The 25,467-nt window shown below is 48.1% G+C and overlaps 1 protein-coding gene across 2 annotated transcripts in view; it reads right to left on the bottom strand.

Annotated features, from left to right (window-relative positions):
- Nucleotides 1-25,467, bottom strand: part of PDXK (pyridoxal kinase) — a 471,678-nt gene that overhangs the window by 7,497 nt on the left and 438,714 nt on the right. For both annotated transcript variants that reach the window (XM_085620780.1, XM_085620781.1), the window contains 2 exons: nucleotides 11,004-11,115; nucleotides 4,026-4,162 (listed from right to left, as the gene is read on the bottom strand). In XM_085620780.1, coding sequence (XP_085476906.1) covers nucleotides 4,026-4,162; nucleotides 11,004-11,115 — 249 coding nt within the window. The remainder of the gene's footprint in view (nucleotides 1-4,025; nucleotides 4,163-11,003; nucleotides 11,116-25,467) is intronic.

Below are 25,467 nucleotides of genomic sequence, written 5' to 3'. Positions count from 1 at the left end.
AGAGTAGGGCTCTCACCAGAGCCTATCTGGAGGACTCTCATCAGAGGCCAACGGGAGGTCTACCAACCAGAGCCAACGGGAGGACTCCCAACCAGAGCTCAATGGGGGTGCTGCACCGGAGCCCAATAGAAGGACTCATCAGAGCCCAACGGGAGGACTCCCTCCCACCAGAGCCCAACGGGAAGACTCCCACCTGAGCCCAACGGGAGGACTCCCACCAGAGCTCAACAGGAGGACTCCCACCAGAGCTCAACGGGAGGACTCCCTCCCACCAGAGCCCAATGGGCAGACTCTCACCAGAGTTCAACAGGGGGACTCTCACCAGAACCCAATGGAAGGACTCCTACCAGAGCCCAGTGGGAGGACTCCCTCCCACCCGAGCCCAACGGGAAGACTCACTCTCACCAGAGCACAACAGGAGGACTCCCACCAGAGTCCAACAGGGGGACTCTCACCCAAACTCAATGGTCAGAGTCTCACCAGACCCCAAAGGGGTGGACTCTCACCAGAGCTCAACAGGAGGACTCCTACCAGAGCCCAAAGAGAGAACTCATACCAGAGTCAACAGGAGGACTTCCACCAGAGCCCAATGGGAGGACTCATTCTCACCAGAGCATAACGAGAGGACTCCCACCAGAGTCCAACAGGGGGACTCTTACCAGAGGCCAACGGGGGGACTCTCACCAGAGCTCAATGGGGGGACTCTCACCAGAGCTCAATGGGGGGACTCCTACCAGAGTCCAATGGGAGGACTCTGGTGGGAACCAGCAGGAGGACTCTCACCAGAACCCAAGGGGAGGACTCTGGTGGGAGCCAACAGGAGGACTCCCAACAGATCCCAATGGGAGGACTCCCTCTCACCAAGAGCCCAATGTGAGGACTCCCACCAGAACCCAGCAGGGGGACTCCCACCAGAGCCCAACAGGAGGACTCCCACCAGAACCCAACAGGAGGACTCCCACCAGAACCCAACAGGGGGACTCCCAACCAGAGCCCAACGGGGGGACTCCCAACCAAAGCCCAACAGTAGGACTCCCAGCCAAAGCCCAACGGGAGGACTCCCACTAGAACCCAACAGGAGGACTCCCACCAGAGCCCAACGGGAGGACTCCCACCAGAGCCCAACGGGAGGACTCCCACCAGAGCCCAACGGGAGGACTCTGGTGAGAGCCAACAGGAGGACTCCCACCAGAGCCCAATGGAAGGACACCCTCTTACCAAGAGCCCAACGGGAGGACTCCCTCTAACCAAGAGCCCAACGGAAGGACTCCCTCTAATCCCACCAGTGACCAACAGTGGGACTCTCACCAGAGCCCAACAGGGGGACTCCCACCAGAGCCCAACAGGGGGACTCTCACCAGAGCCCAACAGGGGGACTCTCACCAGAGCCCAACAGGGGGACTCTCACCAGAGCCCAACAGGGGGACTCTCACCAGAGCCCAACAGGGGGACTCTCACCAGAGCTCAACAGGAGGACTCCCACCAGAGCTCAACGGGAGGACTCCCTCCCACCAGAGCCCAATGGGCAGACTCTCACCAGAGTTCAACAGGGGGACTCTCACCAGAACCCAATGGAAGGACTCCTACCAGAGCCCAGTGGGAGGACTCCCTCCCACCCGAGCCCAACGGGAAGACTCACTCTCACCAGAGCACAACAGGAGGACTCCCACCAGAGTCCAACAGGGGGACTCTCACCCAAACTCAATGGTCAGAGTCTCACCAGACCCCAAAGGGGTGGACTCTCACCAGAGCTCAACAGGAGGACTCCTACCAGAGCCCAAAGAGAGAACTCATACCAGAGTCAACAGGAGGACTTCCACCAGAGCCCAATGGGAGGACTCATTCTCACCAGAGCATAACGAGAGGACTCCCACCAGAGTCCAACAGGGGGACTCTTACCAGAGGCCAACGGGGGGACTCTCACCAGAGCTCAATGGGGGGACTCTCACCAGAGCTCAATGGGGGGACTCCTACCAGAGTCCAATGGGAGGACTCTGGTGGGAACCAGCAGGAGGACTCTCACCAGAACCCAAGGGGAGGACTCTGGTGGGAGCCAACAGGAGGACTCCCAACAGATCCCAATGGGAGGACTCCCTCTCACCAAGAGCCCAATGTGAGGACTCCCACCAGAACCCAGCAGGGGGACTCCCACCAGAGCCCAACAGGAGGACTCCCACCAGAACCCAACAGGAGGACTCCCACCAGAACCCAACAGGGGGACTCCCAACCAGAGCCCAACGGGGGGACTCCCAACCAAAGCCCAACGGTAGGACTCCCAGCCAAAGCCCAACGGGAGGACTCCCACTAGAACCCAACAGGAGGACTCCCACCAGAGCCCAACGGGAGGACTCCCACCAGAGCCCAACGGGAGGACTCCCACCAGAGCCCAACGGGAGGACTCTGGTGAGAGCCAACAGGAGGACTCCCACCAGAGCCCAATGGAAGGACACCCTCTTACCAAGAGCCCAACGGGAGGACTCCCTCTAACCAAGAGCCCAACGGAAGGACTCCCTCTAATCCCACCAGTGACCAACAGTGGGACTCTCACCAGAGCCCAACAGGGGGACTCCCACCAGAGCCCAACAGGGGGACTCTCACCAGAGCCCAACAGGGGGACTCTCACCAGAGCCCAACAGGGGGACTCTCACCAGAGCCCAACAGGGGGACTCTCACCAGAGCCCAACAGGGGGACTCTCACCAGAGCCCAACAGGGGGACTCTCACCAGAGCCCAACAGGGGGACTCTCACCAGAGCCCAACAGGGGGACACTCACCAGAGCCCAACAGGGGGACACTCACCAGAGCCCAACAGGGGGACACTCACCAGAGCCCAACAGGGGGACTCTCACCAGAGCCCAATAGGGGGACTCTCACCAGAGCCCAACATGGGGACTCTCATCTGAGCCCAACATGGGGACTCCCACCAGAGCCCAACGGCAGGACTCCCACCAGAACCCAATAGGAGGACTCTCACCATAGACAAATGGGTGGGCTCCTACCAGAGCCAACAGGAGGACTCCCACCAGATCCCAACGGGAGGACTCCCTCCCACCAGATCCCAACGGGAGGACTCCCTCCCACCAGATCCCAATGGGAGGACTCCCTCTCACCAGAGCCCAACGGGAGGACTCCCTCTCACCAGAGCCCAACGGGAGGACTCCCTCTCACCAGAGCCCAACGGGAGGACTCCCTCTCACCAGAGCCCAACGGGGGGACTCTCAACAGAGCCCAACAGGGGGACTCTCAACAGAGCCCAACAGGGGGACTCTCAACGGAGCCCAACGGGAGGAATCCCACCAGAGCCAAACGGGAGGAATCCCACCAGAGCCAAACGGGAGGAATCCCACCAGAGCCAAACGGGAGGACTCCCACCAGAGCCAAACGGGAGGACTCCCACCAGAGCCAAACGGGAGGACTCCCACCAGAGCCAAACGGGAGGACTCCCACCAGAGCCAAACGGGAGGACTCCCACCAGAGCCAAACGGGAGGATTCCCACCAGAGCCAAACGGGAGGACTCCTACCAGAGCCAAACGGGAGGACTCCTACCAGAGCCAAACGGGAGGACTCCTAACAGAGCCAAACGGGAGGACTCCTACCAGAGCCCAATGGGAGGACTCCGAGCAGTATCTAACAGGGAGACACACAGCAGAGCCCAAGGTGAAGACTCCTGCCAAACCCCAACAAGAGAACTTCCACCAGAGCCTGATAGGAAGATTTAAATCAGAGCCCAACTGGGGTAATCCCACCAGAGCATAATGAGAGGATTTTCACCCCTGGCCCAGGAAGTAAAAGGCCATTAATACATGTTCCCAGAAGAGGGAAAAGCAAGTCTTCCTTCCTGATCTCAACAGAGAGTCTCACTGATGACCAATCTGATAACACAAGAAGCTCCATTTTGGTTGGAAGTAGAGCTCCCTCCCTCCAAGTGCCATTGGGATCTTCTCCGGGCTCAATAATGTCCTTCTGCCGAAAGTTGATGTAAAGTGCAGAACTGAGTGACCATGAGGTTACTGCATCTGCCTCACCTTAAAATCATTGGGATGATGGTGCGTCCAAGCCAGGAGCATAGCAGCAAAGAGGTCACCGGTGCCCACAAACACAGCATCCACCTTTGGCATCTCCAACCGTATTCTCTCCGTCACCTGTGTGCCATCAGCTTTAGCTGCAAGAACAAGAACCAGTGTTACTGCTGAGACCTCAGGAAAGAGAGAGAGAGGGAAGGCATTACTGAGAGATGAAATAATGTTACTACTGACACTCAGGAAGGAGGGGGAGGGCATGACTGAGATGAAATATTGTTACTGATGAAACTTCAGGGATGACAGAGGGGAAGGGCATACATGAGAGAATTAAGTAATGTTACTAATGAGATCTCTGGGAGGAGAAGGCGGTAGGTAATGACTGAGAGATGAAATAATGTTACTGCTGAAACTCAGGGCTGACAGAGAGGGAGAGCATACATGAGAAAATGAAATAGTGTTAGAAATGAGACTCAAGGAGAAAAGATAGGGAGGGCATACATGAGGGAATTAATTCATGTTACTGCTGAGACCTCAGGGATGAGAGAAAGGGAGATCATGACTGAGAGATGAAATAATGTTACTGCTGAGACCTCTGGGAGGAGAAATAGGGAAGGCAGTCTTGTGGTATAAAATAATGTTTCTACTGAGACCTCAGTGATGAGAGAGATGGAAGGCATGACAGAGAGATGTACTACTGTTACTGCTGAGACCTCTAGGAGGAGAGAGAGGGACGGAGAGCATGACTGAGAGATGAAATAATGTTACTGCTGAGACCTCAGGATAGAGAGGGAGGGAGGGCATGACTGACAGATGAAATAATGTTACTGCTGAGACCTCAGGGAGGAGAGAGGGGAAGGGCATAACTGAGAGATTAAATAATGTTACTGCTGAGACTTCAGGGAGGAGAGAGGGCATGACTGACAGATTAAATTATGTTACTACTGAGACTCAGGGAGGAGAGGGAGGGCATGACTGAGATGAAATAATGTTACTGCTGAGACCTAGGGATGACAGAAGGTAAGGGCATACATGAGAGAATTAAGTAATTTTACTGCTGAGACCTCAGGGAGGAGAGAGAGGGAAGGTATGACTAAGCGAGCAAATGTTACTGCTGAAACCTCAGGGATGACAAAGAGGGAGGGCATGACTGAGCGATGAAATAAGGTTACTTCTGAGACTTCAGGGAGGAGAGAGGGCATGGCTGAAAGATAGTATAATGTTACTACTGAGACTCAGGGAGGAGAGAGAGGTAATGATTCAGAGATTAAATAATGTCACTGCTGAGACCTCAGGGATGACAGAGAGGGAGGGCAAGAATGAGAGATTAAATAATGTTACTGCTAAAACTCAGGGAGGAGACAGGGGAAGGGTATTACTAAGAGATTAAATAGTGTTACTGCTCGGGCCCCAGGGACTAGAGAGAGAGAGAGAGAGGGCATGACTAAGAGATTAAATAATGTCACTGCTGAACCTCAGGGCTGACAGAGAGGGAGGGCATGACTGATAGATGAAATAATGTTACTGCTGAGACCTCAGGGATGAGAGAGAGGGAGGGCATGACTGACAGATGAAATAATGTTACTGCTGAGATGTCTGGGAGGAGAGAGAGGAAAGGCATGCCTCAGAGATTAAATAATGTTACTACTGAGACCTCAGGGTTGAGAGGGATGGAGAGCATGACTGAGAGATGAAATAATGTTACTGCTGAGACATCAGGGATGAGTGAGAGGGATGGCATGGCTGAGAGAGGAAATAATGTTTCTGCTGAGACCTCAGGGACGAGAGAGGTGGAAAGCATGACCGAGAGATGAAATATTGTTACTGCTGAGACCAAAGGGAGGAGAGGGAGGGAGGGCATAGATTAGAGAATGAAATAATGTTACTGATAAGTCCTCAGGGATGAGAGAGAGGGAGGACATGACTGAGAGATGAAATAGTGTTACTGTTGAGACCTCTGGAAGGAGAGACTGGATTAATGGTACTGCAGAGTCAATAAGCAGGAGACACACAGAGCAGAGGGGTATAATAAAGGGCAGAATGAAATAGTGTTTGTGCTGAGCTCTGAGAGGGAGAAACAGAAGGTATACAAAAGGACAGAATGAAATAGTGTTTCTACTAAGACCTCAGAAAGGAGACAAAGAGAGAGGGGATATAAGTAAAAAACAGAATTAAATTGTGTTAGTGCTGATCTCTTGGGGGAAGAGAAAGAGTACGAGTGAGGTTATGCAAAATGAGTAGGAGTCAGATAGAGGGAATACAAAACTACATAATGAAATAGTGCTCCTGGTGAGAGCTCAGGAAGGAGAGAATGGAATAGTATTACAGCTGAGTCCTCAGGGAGGAGACACGGAGAGAGAGGAGGGTATAACCAAGGACAGACTAAAATACATTGTTACTGCTGAGCTCGCTCGGAGGAGGCAAAGAGAGAGAGGCAATACAAAAATACAGAATAAAATAGTGTTACTGTTGAGCTCTTAGGCAGGAGATGAAGAGGGGGTATACATGGACAGGCTGAAATAGTGTATCTGTTGAGCCCTCCAGGAGACGCGAGAAAGAGAGACAGAGAGAGATTGATTCTACAAAAGGACAGAATGGAATGTGCTCCTGGTGAGACCTCAGGAAGGAGAGAATGGAATAGTGATACTGTTGACCCCGCAGGGGGAGGGAGGAGAGAGACAGGGAGATAGGAGAGAGAGAGGGAGAGAGAATATAAAAAGACGGAATGAAATAGTGCTACTGTTAAGCTCTTATGGAGGAGACAGAGAGAGAAAGAGGGTAGACAAGGACAGACTGCATTAGTGTATCTGCTGAGTCCTCCAGGAGGAGAGAGAGAGAGAGCGAGAGAAAGGGTATAGAAAATGAAAGCATGACATTGTCTTTCTGCTGAGCCCTTCGGGTGGAGACAAAGAGAGAGAGGGTGGTAGAGTAAAGCACAGATGACACAGAGCCACACTTGGGAATGAGAGATGGAAATCAGGGTAGAAAGGAAAGAGAAGAGATAATGAGAAAATAGAAAAAAAGGAAATCATGCTAGTACTAAGGCCTTGGGGTGGGGAGGGACTAGCAACGAGAAAGAAAAGAGGAGAAAAGTGAGTAAGAGAGATAATAAAAAAGCTGAGAGAATATGAGTTATACAAGGAAGGAAAGAGGAAAAGATAATGACATTAAATTAATAAAGATACAGCAGTGACTCAGAGTGGAGAACAAGGGAGAAGGATGCAAGGGGGTGTAAAGGAGAGAGAAAAAGCAGGAAATAGAAGGTAAGAGGTGGATAAAGAAAATAGAAAGATGTTGTGGAAAGAAGAGAGGACAGTAAGAGGATTAAAAGAATAAAGGGAGAGGGAGAATAAACAAGGAAGTGTGAGTTAACTAGGGAAGACAAATAGGGAAAGGGAAACAAAAGGAGTTTCAACTTTCAATATTTTCTATGAAGTGAAAACTTTATACAACAGTTATTCTGGGCTTATAACATTACAAATAGTAAATGTCAAAAAGTTTGCAGAACTCTTTTAAGTCGGTCCATCTGGCACAGAACTGACCAATTAAAGACACTAAGTGGGAGGAATTTCTGGAGGGGCGAAGGGGAAGCAAGAAGAGCTAGGGGCTCACACAGGCAAAGATCAGAGAGATGAAGGGCTGAAGATGACAAATTGTGACACTTCAAGCAAACATGAGATGTAAAATCCAGTTGACGCCATGATAGAGAATGTAGAGCGCGCTCTGCTTACTCTACCCGGTTCCAGCCTTGTTCTCAACCTTGAAAAATAGACGAAGACCTGCGGTACACCAACCAAGAAAATGTGGCAGGCTGTTGCACTCGTCCGATGCTAAGCAGCTGTTTCCTACTGGATACTGTACTTCATGGGCACCCGACTCATCTGGTTTGTCAAAGAGAGAGATGACCCAACTTGTTCCAGGGAACAGGGTTCTTAGAACAGCTAAGCAAAGTAAAAAATCCCTGGAAAGCCACTCATACACTGAAATCTTCACCCAATTGTACTATGGGTTTTGTTGAACCCTCACATTACATTGACCATTCATCACCATTACATCAGACATCCCAAACTCAAATACAGATTCAAACTGAAATGTAATGCATACACTATTCTCAGGTTAAAAAGGAGTTTACTGTTCTTTAAAAATATGATTAAAATTTCGGAAATATTCCGAAGAGATACAATATTAATTCCTCATCGAGGAAAAGGGATGACGAATAGCACTGCATAGAAGTAAGATTGTTAATTACCGTCCGGATAGACATATCACGAGTCTACGAGGATATAAAGAAGTGCGGGTAGAAAAACCACTCTCGCATAACATATATTTTAAATAAGATTTTATTCAAGTCTATATACGTGGCCTTTAAATATACATGATTAATACAAGGACACATATCACCAAGATCAACAGATGGTGAAAGTGTCGGCATTGTATGAGAAAAAAAGGATAAGATTGCAGGGACAAATCTAAGGAGTAGACCATACAATTGAAAAATAACAAGCAGGATTGTCCTTAGCCTTAAAGCGGCAATACGACAGACTTTTCCTACGATATTAATTGTATAAACAAGAAGAAATGTGACCCCGTATCGCACTTTGTCCTGAGGAAGGTGGTTCAGCTTTTAAAGCTTGTAGACCGCCGAAACGCGTCGACGCTTCTGTAACTCAAAAATCCTAAAGAGCAAGTGACCTTTAGATAAAAAGGAAATCCTTTCTACAAAAAAGTGTCGGACAGATTATACTCAGCTCTGGGATCCAATGTATTTTCAAACAGAGAACAATGACTGTTTTGTAGTAGGGTTGCAATAGGTTTGTTGTTCATGATTGTTTTTGGAATCATGTTTAATGATATTGTAACGTACTAAATGTATTTTTAATATTGTATATCTTCGGAATATTTCCGAAATTTAATCATATTTTTAAAGAACATTAAACTCTTTTTTAACCTGAGAATAGTGTATGCATTACATTTCAGTTTGAATCTGTATTTGAGTTTGGGATGTCTGATGTAATGGTGATGAATGGTCAATGTAATGTGAGGGTTCAACAAAACCCATAGTACAATTGGGTGAAGATTTCAGTGTATGAGCGGCTTTCCAGGGATTTTTTTACTTTGCTTAGCCACCCGACTCATCTGGCCACCAAAGGCTCATAAATACATCAAAGTAACTCTAGTCGGCATGGTTGGTGAGGTAGTCGCAGAATGCAAAAGAGTGGTGGTGCGTCTGCTGGCCCGGAGTAATGCAGCAGTGCCGTCGCATTTTTCCAGCATGAGTAACTTGGAGAACAGACGACTACAACATGGACCAGAACGGTCGACCTTTAAAGAGCAAGCACTGATCACCATTCACAAGTCTGGAATCCAATCACCTGAACAGGTGGTCGCAATATACAGTTTCATTTAAAAGAAAGGCTGAACTAATGCCATTGAGTCAAAAGAAGATGAGTGCTGAGTGACAAGGCCATGAGTGGGTCCAGGTCTTCTCCTATTACAACTCCAGCCGAGTCTTGATTGGTGGATCCAGGTCTCTAAGCAATGAACAGAAACAGATCGACGGGGGGATTCTTCCTGCTTGCATTCATGGGCCGCGACATTTGAACCTCACCTTTGCTCTGCGCATGATCTGAAGATATCCAAGGAGCTTTCTGTTATGAGAACGCAGTAGGATTGGAAGGCCTCTTTTCCGCACGCCTAGTGCAAAACACCTTTGGACATGACTTGGACCAGTGATAGTGACTGCAATCTAGAAACGCATTGGCGGCTTTAAGGAAATAGGCACATTTCCGTTTCCACCACACAGATGGAATGACATCTCCAATGCATCTTCATATCTAGACTGTAGATGTCAGACCCTGACTGCAGACTATTAGGCAGTTCTGCATAAAGGCAGTCACATGCACTGTTAAGGGGGTGACTTAAAGCCACATATCCTGGTAGGACTCTCAGTCCCAGCTCCGCCTGTAATCTGGTTGTCCCTCCCTTTAAACGCTCCTCTTGGGGCGGCACGAGCTTCATTACTTTTATGGCTTTCAACTGGATCCGACCTCCCTGTGATCTGCAATCCGCCAGTTTTCCTCCAGCATTGAGGAAGTCCTTAAAACTTGGTTATTGCGTCAATAGAAGTCTTAGGGCCTTCTGATCTTGTCACTTATAGCACAAAGACACCTCCAGGTATTCGTTGCACTCAACAAGTTACCTCAATTATTCATACAATCCCAAAAATCTACACCAAGGCCTGATTATCATCTCACTACCTCAACCACCCCCCCATGTACCTCCCTCATGAAACACACTCCCCGGATATCACTATTGCTGGGAGAGACCCTGAGGAAATTCCTCCCACTTCTTCCCAGAACTGCTAAGGAACCGGTGATCCAGGCTCTGATTCTTTCACGGATCGACTACGCGAACGCCTAGTATGTCGGCCTTCTGAGTTACCGTCTCAATAAATTACAAGCTGTCCAGAATGCGGGCGCAAGACTTGTCCTTAATATTCCAATGAGGACCAGCGTCAGACAGCATTTGCGTTCCCGCCACTGGTTGCCTGTGGCCCAACGAGTTAAGTTTAAAGCCCTGACCTTGGCCCATCGAGCCCTGTTTGCCTGCGGCCCCATTTATCTTCGGAAGTGTTTTTTGTTTTACACTCCCTCCAGGCATCTCCGGTCTTCCTCCCAACTCTTGGCCCATGTACCCCGCTTCTGGCTTTTAAGAGTGGGAGGCTGTTCTCTTACAGTCAGAGCTGCCACAGCTTGGAAAGTACTTCCACTGGCTCTCCGCAGTACTCAAGACTTCTGCTCATTCAAGAAAAAGCTGAAGACTCATCTGTTTGCATAAATTCACCACACCTCTCCTCTCACTGGCTTGCACCGGGACACTCTTCGGAGTAGCTGCGCGCTATAAGATTATATAACATAACGCTATAAGATTATATAACAGAGACAGGGGAGGAAAAGGATGTAGGTGGCGGAAGCGAGTGCATACTTTTCCTCTGGCTCCCCAAAGTCATCAGGTAGTCTTCCCCCAGGGAGGCAGGTAGGTCAGAGCTGGTGATCATCACCATCCGTGGACCCCGGGCATGCAGTAAGTCCATCACCTGCAAAAGAGAGGAGAGATGTCAGGGAGCAATCATCAAGTCCTCCGCTGACGACAGAGGTGCCAATCCCTGAGCATGCACCACTTATCACCATGAGCCTGGAGGGCCACGTGCCTCTTACTATCCATCGTTCATGTGTGTCTCTCATCACGAGCATGCTCTTGAAGACAGACATACATGACCGGTTACTAGTCACCGCTCATGTCTGTCTGTCTTCAAGAGCATGCACTGCCACGTGCCTCTTACTATCCATCGTTCATGTGTGTCTCTCATCAAGAGCATGCTCTTGAAGACAGACATACACGAGCGTTTACTAGTCACCATTCATGTATGGCCTGTCTTCAAGAGCATGCACCGCCATGTACAAAAGAGCAGTCATAGGTCATGTACATCAGTCACCAACAGCATGCAGCATCATGATGCAAAGGACTAGTCACTGCTCATGTATGTCCGTCACCGAGAGCATGCATCTGCCATGTGCAACTTAGTATCCAGAGTTCATGTGTGTCTGTCACAGACAGCATGCAATGCCATGTGCAACTTAGTATCCAGCGTTCATGTGTGTCTGTCACCAACAGCATGCATTGCCATGTGCAAATTACTATTCACTGCTCATTTGTGAAATTGTGCAAAGCACTAGTCATCCGTATCTACGATCGCAGCTATAGAAGGCTGTGTGCAAATCACTTACCACCAATCATGCATGTCTCGCACCAAGACTACATAGATCCATGCGCAGCCATCAGTCATGCATGACTACCATTCAGACTGAGAAGAGCAGTGTGCTGGTGGTGCATGCACCAACAGAACCTTTTGAAGATCACACCGGGCTGTGGGTACATTACTGGCCACCGAGCTTGGGTGTCCGCCCTCTGGGAAGGAAGGTGTGATTTGGGTTTGTTTATTCCTAAACCATCAGATTTGAGATTCGGTGCAGAGGCGATGAGCATGAAGTAGAAGGTGGTCATAAGCACATGGGTGAGGGAGTTTAGGGGACAGGAGACCGCAGGAGGGGGTGGGGATGGTGGGCAAAGCTCTTACTGCAACAGGCAGTGCGTCAGGGAGAAGGTGATTTGAGACTGCGGACTCCAGGGCAGTGGGTTGTGTGGTGGCAAGGATGCTGCTGACGAAGGGGATACATCGCTTAAGATTCTTCATGATGGCACTTTAGTAGGGAGCAGAATGACCTGACTTAAGTGGTGGTGCAGGGAGCTTTAGGTACGGAAAGACAGGGAAAGGTTTGCAATATTGAGGAATTCAACTGGGAAAGCGATGCAGGCAGATCGAGGACTCGACGTTGGGCTCCTTGAGGACTGGAGGACCGCAGCAGCTCAGAGGTAGTCAGCGAAGGAAGCAGTCAGATCGAGGAACAGAATAAACCGCGGAGTAAAGCATGTGACAGTAAATCTGTAGAGAGTGGTGATAAGCAGCAGTGCATAGAGGACAGATGTGAGGCGAGGGAGCAGATGGAGAGGCTGTGTGGTGGAGTGAGTGCTATGAGTGAGTGTGAAGAAGAATGCTGACCGCAGACAGGGACTTCCTAATCGCATGAGTCTTCTCCTGAAAGTTGTCAGCTGTGAGAGAGCATGGTATGGAGGAGGAGACTGAGTAGAGCTGGCAAAGATGGCCTCAATGGAAGACGTGGATCCGCAGATATAAGGAAATGCCAAGAAGCCGAGAAGAGGTTGTTAGTAGAATGCTATTAGGTGAAAGCAACAAATGTTCTCATTTTCTGGAATACTCCGAGTTTACACTGGATATAAGGGCGATGGCGTGTCACATGCAAATGGCATTAGAGGCAGTGCGGGCCCGCGTGTTACTACTGCACCCCACATGTAAGGCCATGAGCGACATACTAACCACATCCGTGTCCACTTGTCAATATGGCGGCAGGTGATCAGGATGAGGCAGAGAGCTGACGTGGGAAAGGGCGACATGTGTACTCTGGAGTAAAGTAAATTATGGAAAGCAAAGAAGGCATCTTCAAATAGGATGGGTTCAAAGCTTCACAAGAATTCTGGGCTTTTCCTAGGATATTTATGCTTTTCATACAACAAAATGCATTTGTAAATGATGGTTTTGCTATCTGAAAGAATAATAATGATAGTTCATCAAAGTGGGGAATGAAGACTCAAACCTGATAGTTTGCTAAACTCCCAAGCCTTTCAAATGTTAAACAGGTCGTCACTAAGACCAAGAAGCGTGATTACATTAAACTATTTATAGTAATACATCGAGAAAATAAATCAAATTAATAACTATCGAGCTAAACTAACAGAAACAGTGATAGGTAGGAGGCTGCATGTGTAAGAGTTTAGAAAGTGGTGAGAGAACAGTCAGTCGTTCACTACAACACAATCTAAAGTCCCTTTGCTCTTGGTGCCTGCCCTTTCATGGAAATTTCTAGAAAGGAAACTGAAGTTATACAAAATGCATCGCAAAGAGCATGGTAACAATTTTACTACACAGACGTAGGTGATGTTGGTTTTGGCTCAATGAGAGTGTTTTCATGGCCTTCTGCAGGGCAAAGACAATGTAGCGATGCATACGATTCTGAAGCAGCAAACCATGAGGAAGTGCTCCAAGAGGTTGCCATTGAGCATTTAGCTGGAATAACTGGATGATGGTCTAATATGTCTTGCTGGAATTAAAGGATAATCGTCTAATATCTCAGAAGATCAATGCTGGGGCTCATCCATGTGACATACGATATCCCCTACTTATCACACACATCTGTAGAGAAACAGCGTGAAATGCATAGGGTTGTCTCTGATGTGGCCTGGGTTGGAGTGCTACCAAAGAGCCCAAGATAACGGCTTTGGATGGTGCTACACTGCCAGATATATCACAAGCCGCCAAGATCCACAATAAATCAAATTGTGCAGCAGGGCATGGATGCAATATTCAAGCAGAGGAAGAACCGCTCTGAATCCAGGGGCTGGGCTAACGCCGGGTTGGTTCTGAGATCGCGGCACACGCAGTGTGGATGTGGGGTGCAGGGTGCACTACTAGGAATGACTAACTGCAACTTATGCTTGTTTGTTACCCCAAATGAAAGCGTTCACGATCATGCAGTGAATGTGCAAATTGGGAATCACAACTCACACTTTTTGACTTGCCTGAGGGGGAAATTGAAGGTCATGCAAAGTTACATGCAAATTACTGGCCAGGCTCACAAGAAGACTCATGACCCATGAAGGACGGTGTCTAAGATCAAATACACCCACAAAATGGGAACCTAGCCTTGCAAAAATGTACTAAACCGCCCTGGAGAAGAAATACATTTCTTATGAAACCCTCACCGACCAGAGTTACCCCTTGGTGGCTTGCTTCATCATTGGGTCCATCCCATTCCCATGAGGAACGGGACATGCTGCGACCCACGGATTACGTGGGTCACTTAAGTTGAATCTATAATGATTAAGAAAATGATGTTAAAAGAGGAGTGGGGTTATTCTGTGCTGGGGTGCATCTTACAAATATCTGGCTGGTTGGTCTGTCCTATTTATTCTGACCACCAGTCGGTATGATTAAAAAGGGGAAGATTAGGACACTAAGTTGTTATGTACCTAGTGCCCTTAAAGGTCAACATCTACACTGGCTGCCTATACATAAAATAATTTTGTTCAAAATTTTAACTATCATCTATAAAGCTACTAAAGCATCAGGGCCAACATATCTTAGGACTAGAATTCGGCCTTATACCACACAGCGTTCTCTCCGATCATCCTCAGGACATTGTCTGACAGTCCCCAGTTATCGACTGAAATCAAAAGGGGGAAAAACCATAGCGGTTTTGGGTACTAAAGCCTGGAACAGCTTGCCGCTCCAGTTGAGACTGGCCCAATCAGAATGCCTTTTTAGAAAGCTATTAAAAACGTGGATTTTTTCCGTTACTGATAGTACTGCGTTCTCCCTGTTATCAGGATAATCAATAGGGACTCACAGTCTATCCGCTTCCTTATCTCTTCCGTTACTGTTCTGTTTTCTGCTCATGGTCTGTTAGCGCCAAGATGCTCCTTGGAGTGAACGTAGCGCTTTACAAATAAATTCATTCATTCATTCATTCATTCATGTTTCAAGCCGTGCCCCTGTTGGCTTTTCATCATGACCTAGGGAACAAATGAACTCCTTGGTTCCACTCATATTGCATCACACTGGACGCATACTTATTATAAGTTGAAAAGTGTATAAACAGTTACCACTTGTTTTGAGATCCCTGACTCTGTTTATGTCAAATGTTTTGATATTTCGTCATGGTTCCACTGGGGAAGAGGGAAATCTGAAGTCACACTCACTCCAAGGCTTCTCCTCCGCTCGGGCACCTGTGCGGTCTGCCAGCGGGGACCGCAGATTGACCATATATAGCCAGGCACAAATAACGAGGCAGAGCTCACACTCACTTGCCACCCTTGATGGGATGTTTTCATCACTTAGTAGGGATATGCAGGAAGTGTGAGATGGGATAACAGGGAAATGTGAAGGAGAGAGAGGAACAAGGGATATACCAAGGTAACAGAGGGAGGGGGAGAAGGTGGAGTGTGATGATCTGAGAGAGGAAAAGAAAGTAAGAAAAAGAAGGGACAGCAGTGAACCTGTAGGGATGTGAAGACAGGGAGAGTGAAGGAAGATGGAAAAGGTAGAGGAGAGGATACAGAAAAGTGTGAAGGAGAGAGGAGAAGGAAAATGCTACGTACCCAGTATGCATCTGTTCTTGGCATGTAGAGCTGTAGAATCTCATGCTTGTGCATATATCGCCGGATGTTTGCAGTTTGCTTTTCTTTGAAGAAGTCTTCTTAGTCACGAGGTAGGTGACTCCTTTCGGTGATAGTGCGCATGGTCACTGACTCCATCTTCAGATTGTTTTCCCGCAGAGGGTGAGAGAATGGAGTAGTAGTAAAGAATAGAGATGTCCATGTGTAAGCCTGTATAGTATGAAGAGAACTACAGCAGCTACAGGTACCCAGGGAGGTGGGTGGGTGCATGAGATTCTACAGCTCTAAATGCCAAATGCCAACACAAGATGCACACTGGGTAAGTAGCATTTTCCGTTCGAAGCATGTGAGCTGTAGATCACATGCTTGTGCATAGACTATACAGCAGTCGCCCCTTAGCGGTGGCTATCCTGTAACTGATGAAGTTATCTGAAACAGCGTTTTAAGTACTGCTTGGCCCACATTAGCTTTCTGTCTGGCTGACACATCTACACAATGGTGTTCGGTGAATGTGTGTGGGGTGGACCATGTTGCAGCTTTACAAATGTCAGTAAAAGGGATGTTGGTCAAAAAAGCCATAGGAGCCCCTAGCTTACGAGTGAAATGTGCTCCAGGAGGGTACAGTTAGAGTCCTTTTGGCTTTAGCGTAGCGAATTTGGATACATTTAACGATCCACCTAGTAATACTTGATTTGATGATATAGGACTGCCCTTGTGAGGTGGTGGGAAAGCAACAAAAAGTTGTTTGGTCTTACGAAAAGGTTTGGCTCTTTCAATGTAATACAATAGTACTCTTTTAACAATTAAGGTGTGTAGAGCTCTTTCTGCAACAGAGTCAGGTTGAGGGAAGAAAACAGATAATTCAACCAACTGATCAATGTGAAATGCAGATACTACCTGAGGTAGTAATTTGGGATCAGTGCGAAGAACTACTTCGTCTTTGTGTAGCTGGAAAAAGGGTTCTTCTATTGTAAGTGCCTGAAGTTCACCCGCTCTCCACAGTGAAGTGACTGCAATGAGGAAAGCCGTATTCCACATAGGGAACTGTAGCTCACATTTGTGCATGGGTTCAAATGGTGTAAGGACTGTATTAAGATTCCACACTGGAGCAGGTGGAGGTCTTGGTGGTATAACTCTTTTTGGTCCTTCCATAAATGCTTTGATTACAGGCACTCTGAAGAGCAATAAATGTTGCCTATTTTGACGATAGGCTGCAATTGCGGCGAGATGCAGTCTGATGGATGTATAGGCCAATGACGACAACTGTAAGTGTAACAGGTAGCAGATAGTGTTCTGTATGGAAGCATCAAGAGGGTTGATGTTATTCTTATTGCAATAAATAACAAATCGCTTCCATTTGGCTGCATAGCAGGCTCTCGTGGTAGGCTTTCAGGCCTCCTTGATAATGTTCATACATTCTGGTGGATGGATAACCAAACTCTATGACTTCAGGAGCCAGATCACGAGGCTCAATTGTTTGGGATCTGGGTGTTTGATCTCTCAATGGCTCCATGTGAGGAGACTGGGAGTTAACTGTAATTTTGGTGTGGTACCAGAGAGAGTTCCAACAGGGTTGTGAACCAGGGTTGACGTGCCCATGTTGGAACCACCAGTATTAGTGTGAGGGATGTTTGCCTGAGTTTCCGAGTGGGAGAGGCAGAAAAGCGTTGGCAAATATCCCTGACCAGTTAATCCATAGAGCATTGCCTTTGGACAACCGGTGTGGATACCTGAAGGCGAAGCTTTGACATTTTGCGTTTTCGGGTGTTGCGAACAGGGCTATGTGAGGGACTCCACAGGATTGGAAGTATGGGTGGAGAGCTTGATGGTGAAGTTCCCACTCGTGTATTTGATATCTCTGCTGAGAAGATCCGCAATCTGGTTGTTGATGCCTGGGAGGTGTTCCGCTAGGAGATAGATGTTGTGGTAAATAGCCCACTGCCATATGTCTTGGGCTAAGTGGGACAGTTGGGGAGAGTGGGTCCCCCTCTGTTTTTGTATGTAATGCATGGCTGTCATGTTGTCGGTTCGGACTAACACAGCTTTTGTCAGACAGGTGATCTTGAAAGGCTTTGAGAGCTAGAAAGATTGCCATCAGCTCTAAGTGACTGATGTGGAGGGTCCTTCGCTGGTGGCGGCTCCACAGCCCTTGCACTGTGTGTTGTTGAAGATGAGCTCCCCAGCCAGTGAGAGACTGTCTGTGGAACCGGGTCTATGAACGGCCATCCTTTTGACAGATTTTAGGTGTTGCACCACTGCAGAGAGCGAGGAGTACGACTGCTTACCAACACTAGATCGGTTAATAGACCGTGTGACTAGTTCCACTGACTGGCTAAGCATTCTTGAAGTGGACACGTGGAATCTGGCAAGGGGAATGATCATGATACAAGATGCCATCATTCCCAAAAGTTGCATAAACACTCAAGCTGGAAGTGATCGAGCGGCTGGAAACCCTAGCTGGTGAAGCAGCTGAATGGTTACGGGAGTGTACTTGTGGCATTGTTGGTAAGTGCTGGCTTTGATGAGCCAGTCATCCAGATAGGGGAAGACATGGATGCTTTGTCTTCTGAGATGCGCCGCTACTACCGCCAGACATTTTGTGAAGACTGTGGGGGCAGTGGTGACTCCGAATGGGAGGGCTTTGAATTGGTAGTGTTGACCTGCTACCACAAATCTGAGAAATTTGCGGTGAGTTGGATGGATTGGAATATGAAAGTAGGCGTCATTTAAATCCAGAGTAGAAAGAAAGTCACCTTTTTGCAAAAGAGGTAGTACCTGTTGAAGTGATACCATGTGGAAATGGTCTGATTGTATGTAAAAAATGTAGTTCTCTGAGATATATGGGTCTGAGAGAGCCATCCTTTTTGGGAATTAGGAAGTAAAAGAAGTAAACGCCCGACCCTTGATGTTGTGGGGTATGGGCTCTATAGCTTGTTTTAGAAGTAGTGATTGTACCTCTTGTTTGAGAAGGTATAGGTGATCCGGTGAGAGTTTGTGCGACTTTGGGGGGATATTTGGAGGAGTGTTGATGAACTCCAGGCAGTAACCAGAATGGATAATTTGGAGAACCCACTTGTCTGTTGTTATTGAGTGCCACTTTGGTAGAAATTGTGACAGTCGTCCCCCACAGTTGTTATATGGTCGGGGGGAACTATGGGCAAGTCACTGTTTTGTATTGGAGGGAGAGGTACGTGTATTGGAACCCCTACCCCTGCCCTTGCCATTGTTTCCTCTGTAATTGCCTCTAAAGAAGGTTTTGGAACCTGAGGGTTTGTTATTGCCTTTATAGATGGACGCAAGGTCTGTGGAAGTATTTTTGGATCCTGCTCAATAAAAGAAGCGCTGAAAGGAACCACGGCCTTGTGGAGACTGAAGGGCTCCCATGGATTTAGCCACTTCCGTATCCTTCTTCATTTTGTCAAGTGAAGAATCTACCACCGGCTCAAAAAGGTGTTTCTTATCAAAAGGTGTGTTAAATATTGAGGTCTGAACCTCTGGGTTAAACCCTTATATGCGCAGCGTGGCGTGTCTTCTTAAAAGAACACTACTGTTCACCGCTCTGGCGGATGTATCAGCAGCATCTGGGGAGCATCTTATTTGATTATTAGAAATGAATTGTCCCTCACATACCAGGTCTGTGTTCCTGGGGTAGAAATTGAATGAGCTGTTCCATTTCATCGCAGTGCGCGCGGTCATATCTTGCTAGCAATGCTTGGGTGTTACATATACGCCAAAAGTTAGCTGCCTGGGAGGCGATCCTTTTCCCTGAAGCATCAAGGAGTTTTGATTCCTTATCTGGGGGTGCTGCATCTTCAGTAGTCTGGGAGTTTGCCCTTTTACGTGCATTACAAACTACTAATGAGTCTAAGGAGAGAGAGGAGAAAGGGATATACCAAGGTAACCGAGGGGGAGGAAGAAGGTGGAGTGCGATGATCTGTCCTCTTATGTACACTGGATCCGATGCGGCAGGCTTATATTTTTTAATCTACCCTAGGTGTAAGGAAACGTGCTCAGACAGGATCCTTAAAGATGTCGTCTACATGTCTGGTCATTCCTTTTAACATGGGCAACATGTGTGTAGATTTTGGTGTGCTATTTAATGTCTCATAAAGGAAGTCCTCTTCAAGGGATTCTTTATGGAGTTGGACCCCATGGTAATTAGCAGCCCTGCCTAGAAGTTCAATATAGCTTACACTGTCATCTGGTGGAAAGGGTCTGGTAGGATATAGGTCTGGATCGTTGTCCGTGTTATAGCCATCCCACTCATCTGTAGGTCCGGGCTGATTGCCATCATCATCATCCCCCCCCCCCCATTCCTATCACCTTGATTGTCAAGTGTATGTGGTGGTGAGTGCTCAGGTGAAGTTGGCACAGGCAGAGACTGGGGTAAAGGTAGTGTAGGAAGAGGAGGAGGGGAAGGATTTGTCCCAACAGTACTCTTCTTTAATGGAATATGGTATTACACTTCTGTTGTAGCACCCATCTTTAAAGTTACTTTGGTGGTTATATGTCCAGTTTTTGGATGTATGACCAGAATTTTCTGTTTCAGATCCGGTTTTTCAAGCGGATCACCGAAAGCATGCTTTTTGGGTGATTTTGGAGTCTCAGTCTGTTTCAGCGCCGAAGGTTTCAGGGCTGATGGTTTCTTAGTTGGAGTTTTCGGATCCGACATTGTTTTCGGTACCAAGTGGTGATGTCCAGTGCTGGACTTTGTCTTTGACCCTGAAGGCTTTGGCTTGGTGCCCGATTTGGCATGGGGCTTTTCGGAGCCAGGAGGCTTTTTGGTAGGCTTTGGTGCCAAGCCTGGAGGCGGGGCGTCGGAAGCGTGTTCTCAGCTCCGACCGGGGCCCGAGGGCATGGGTTGGTCGGAGCCGCCTTTTTAATTGGAACTGGAAGTTGGGGCGAGGTAGGGACTGTACTTACAGTACGTTGTCCATGCAGAACATCTTCATCCTGGTCAGAGCCATCGTCGGAAAGGGAGATTTCTTCCTGTTCCTCATCGGCTCCGATGGGGTTGTCAGCTTCTTCTTCCTCCGATTCAGGCCCGAAGAGGTCTGGAATGGAGCCTGTGTGGTGGCTCTGCATGTTGCGTTGTCGAGCCCGACGGTAATGAAGAGTCTTTTTGGAGCGGAAAGCTCGGCACGCGTTTCGGTCATGTTCACTGTGTTCCGGTGACAAACACAGATTGCAGATGGCGTGTGAGTCAGTGCGCGGGTATTTCGCGTGGCACCGAGGGCAGAACTTAAAGGGAGTTCGTTCCATTAACCGCAAGTCGAACCAGGGGTTAGGCCTGACGGCCGACCACGAGCTCTCTGATCGAAATTTGTTTTTAGCAATAACACGATCTGCTAATAAAGGGGAACGCGATCGGAAACAATACCGTCGAGGGTGAATGTTGTACGTGCCGAGAGGAACCGTAGGATCGGCGTCGAACCGGTGCGTAGCGAGTCACATCCGAACCCGATGGTGGAAAAAAACAATCTGAAGATGAAGTCGATGACCATGCGCAATATCACTGAAAGGAGGAGTCACCTACCTCGTGACTAGCAGTGGCGGCTGGTGACATTTGAAAGTGGTAGGGCGTAAAATTATTCCCGCACTGCACTATGACGAGCTAGCCCGAACATATTAAGTTGCGTCTGCCAGAGGGAAGGAACGTGACACGGGGCACTTAACAGATATGTAAATGCCAAGAAATGGCGACTTGTCATACAGGAGCTGTCCATACACTGTTTCAAAGCTCGGTGATCCGGGCAGCAGGTTGTTTTTTCTTTAACCCAAAAGAAATGGATGAAACATAGAGGCGAGTTTCACTTCATATTTCTATCGTTCAACATTCTCTCAAGTAAAATAAAACCTTGTTAACATTATGGAAAACTACTCAAAGCTAAACTTTTGTTTTGATACGAACCATGACTGGAGAACTGAAGAAATCCAGGGAATGCACAGTTTGGAACCCTTTACGACAAGTATTTGCGGGGCACAGAGAAATGTGCAACTAAACAGACAAATAGAAATGTTGAGCATTTCACCTTGGAAGAATCGGAAAGGGCGGGGAAAGCTGCACGCATAACATTAGAAAATATTGTTTTTGTAGTTAAAGCGAGGGTACGCATGCAGCAACCTCTAACTGGGTCGATAAAATCAGAAAGTACGCGAGTTTAACACAGTCGGCCAAAGGCAGGGAACGTGCAGTAAATCTGGAGACCAGCCGGCGTCTGCGCGCCTAGCAGAACTACAGAGCAACGCAATCACATACCACACTAGATCATTCTACACCACATGTTAGTCATCAGACCGCATTTATCATCGTGAAGCACACCACCTATGATGCATGGAGGGCGCGTCACACCGAGAAGAGACATCGCTTTGGCGCAAGATTGTTTCCCTTGATTAAAGATGGTGTCTCATTTGACGTAGGGCTCACCTGACCGGGTCCCGACCGCACCGCCTCAGCTCCTGGGCCGGGGTCCGGCATTGGCCCGTTCAACTTTTGAACAGAAACAGGTATGCCACAGCTCCCTCCCCTTCTGTAAGGCAATCACAAAGCTGCAATGGCAGCGTTGTGATTGGCGCAGAGTCCCGGATGGCGCCCAGTAGGGCACCAGTAGGAACGCCTACATAGAAAAAATGTAGCACGCGCATGACTGCTTTGGTCGGCCCCAGCGCCGACCAAAGAGTCAGGGCACACAGAATGGTGGAAGCCACTCCTCCACCCACCCGCCCCCAACCAGGCAAACGCTCCCGCCCGCCCCCAACCAGACATACCCCTGCGAGAAGCAGAAAATAAAATGGCATTTTGTTAGAATCCGGGGTCTCTGGTTGGCGCAGGTATGCACTTGCGACAAGCAGGGACCCTTTCGCAGCAGCTTCCTTTCTTCCAGGGAGGGGTAGCGCCCACTGTTCCTGGGGCGCAGTTCAGGGGGCAAGTTCACAAGCAAGCCCTTGGAGATTGTTCACAAAGCACAAGTTGATTCAAAAAGTCTTTCTTAGTCTTTTCCTCTCCTTCTTGCAGCAAGGCACCCACCACAGGCCAGTCTCCCAGGCTTAGAGACAGTAGTCCTCCATGTAGCTTTCCCAGGTCCTCCTCTTCAGGCAGAGTTTCTTCATGGCGTAAACAGGATCGGATTTCTTAGGAGCAGGGCCCCTTCTTTTATACACAGTTTCTTTTGTTCTTTAGCGCCAGGGGGCCTGGGCCTGGCTCAGTCCAGTTCTGGAGCACTTTGTTGTGGTGACTCTGCTCTTTCCTTTCAGCAGCAGGGCAGAGACATCAGCCGCTCCACAGGGGGCGGAGCCAGCATTGTGGTGGCAGAGCACAGGTCTATTCAGAGTCAAGGTGTACTCCTCCCACCCATCCTGGTGTAATCTCTCTACCCACCACCTGGCAGCCAGCCTGTCTCCTGGAATTCCCCAGCCCTGCCCCTCACTGAAACTAGGCAGCACACACACACACAGCAGAGGCGAACTGAAATGGCTAAGCAAGTAAATACTAACTTTCTAAAAGTAGTATTTACAAACACAGGATATTAAAATAAACTTTACTAAAAGAAGTATTTTATTATTCTGAGTTCAGGCATACTAAACTTGACTTTCTACCATGCTCTCTGAGTCCGCTGGGATTATAGAGTGTAATAATTCCAGCAGCCCATTCTGGCCTATGGAGAGCAGGTAGCCTTTCAATAGTGAAAAACGAAAATGGCTGTAATTCACTATTAGGACATGCCACACACATCAGGGCATGTCCTACCTTATGCCTACAATGCACCCTGCCCTTGGGCCTACCATACGGGTGACTAATATGTAGTTAAGGGAAGGTTTAGGGACTGGCAAGTAGGTGCACTTGTGCAGTCAGCATGACAGTACCAGACTGCACGCAGGTTCTGCAATGGCAGACCTTAGACACATTTTACTAGGCCGCTTCTGTGGGTGGCACAACCAGTGCTGCAAGCCCACCAGCAGCATTTGTATTTACAAGCCATGGCACTCCTGGTGCACTTTACTAGGGGCTGATAGTAAACCAAATAAGCCAAACATGGAAACCAATCAACGTCAACATTTTACCATAGGGAGAGCATATGCACCTTAGCACTGATCAGCAGTGGTAAGGCGCCCAGAGTCATTAAACAGCCAACAACAGGTCAGAAAAAATACAGGAGGAAGGCAAAAAGTTTAGGGATGACCCTGCAAAAATGGCCAAGTCCAACACACGGGTTAATGACTCTGGCTCTGACTGGGTCTTTAAAGACCTCCGGCGCGTGTTTGATAACTCCTTTGAGCTTTTGTGGAAATGGTCTGATTGTATGTAAAAAATGTAGTTCTCTGAGATATATGGGTCTGAGAGAGCCATCCTTTTTGGGAATTAGGAAGTAAAAGAAGTAAACGCCCGACCCTTGATGTTGTGGGGTATGGGCTCTATAGCTTGTTTTAGAAGTAGTGATTGTACCTCTTGTTTGAGAAGGTATAGGTGATCCGGTGAGAGTTTGTGCGACTTTGGGGGGATATTTGGAGGAGTGTTGATGAACTCCAGGCAGTAACCAGAATGGATAATTTGGAGAACCCACTTGTCTGTTGTTATTGAGTGCCACTTTGGTAGAAATTGTGACAGTCGTCCCCCACAGTTGTTATATGGTCGGGGGGAACTATGGGCAAGTCACTGTTTTGTATTGGAGGGAGAGGTACGTGTATTGGAACCCCTACCCCTGCCCTTGCCATTGTTTCCTCTGTAATTGCCTCTAAAGAAGGTTTTGGAACCTGAGGGTTTGTTATTGCCTTTATAGATGGACGCAAGGTCTGTGGAAGTATTTTTGGATCCTGCTCAATAAAAGAAGCGCTGAAAGGAACCACGGCCTTGTGGAGACTGAAGGGCTCCCATGGATTTAGCCACTTCCGTATCCTTCTTCATTTTGTCAAGTGAAGAATCTACCACCGGCTCAAAAAGGTGTTTCTTATCAAAAGGTGTGTTAAATATTGAGGTCTGAACCTCTGGGTTAAACCCTTATATGCGCAGCGTGGCGTGTCTTCTTAAAAGAACACTACTGTTCACCGCTCTGGCGGATGTATCAGCAGCATCTGGGGAGCATCTTATTTGATTATTAGAAATGAATTGTCCCTCACATACCAGGTCTGTGTTCCTGGGGTAGAAATTGAATGAGCTGTTCCATTTCATCGCAGTGCGCGCGGTCATATCTTGCTAGCAATGCTTGGGTGTTACATATACGCCAAAAGTTAGCTGCCTGGGAGGCGATCCTTTTCCCTGAAGCATCAAGGAGTTTTGATTCCTTATCTGGGGGTGCTGCATCTTCAGTAGTCTGGGAGTTTGCCCTTTTACGTGCATTACAAACTACTAATGAGTCTAAGGAGAGAGAGGAGAAAGGGATATACCAAGGTAACCGAGGGGGAGGAAGAAGGTGGAGTGCGATGATCTGTCCTCTTATGTACACTGGATCCGATGCGGCAGGCTTATATTTTTTAATCTACCCTAGGTGTAAGGAAACGTGCTCAGACAGGATCCTTAAAGATGCCGTCTACATGTCTGGTCATTCCTTTTAACATGGGCAACATGTGTGTAGATTTTGGTGTGCTATTTAATGTCTCATAAAGGAAGTCCTCTTCAAGGGATTCTTTATGGAGTTGGACC

This window comes from Triturus cristatus, chromosome 8, assembly GCF_964204655.1.
Source record: "Triturus cristatus chromosome 8, aTriCri1.1, whole genome shotgun sequence".
NCBI classification, from domain to species: domain Eukaryota; kingdom Metazoa; phylum Chordata; class Amphibia; order Caudata; family Salamandridae; genus Triturus; species Triturus cristatus.
This window is presented reverse-complemented; position numbering and strand designations above follow the sequence as displayed.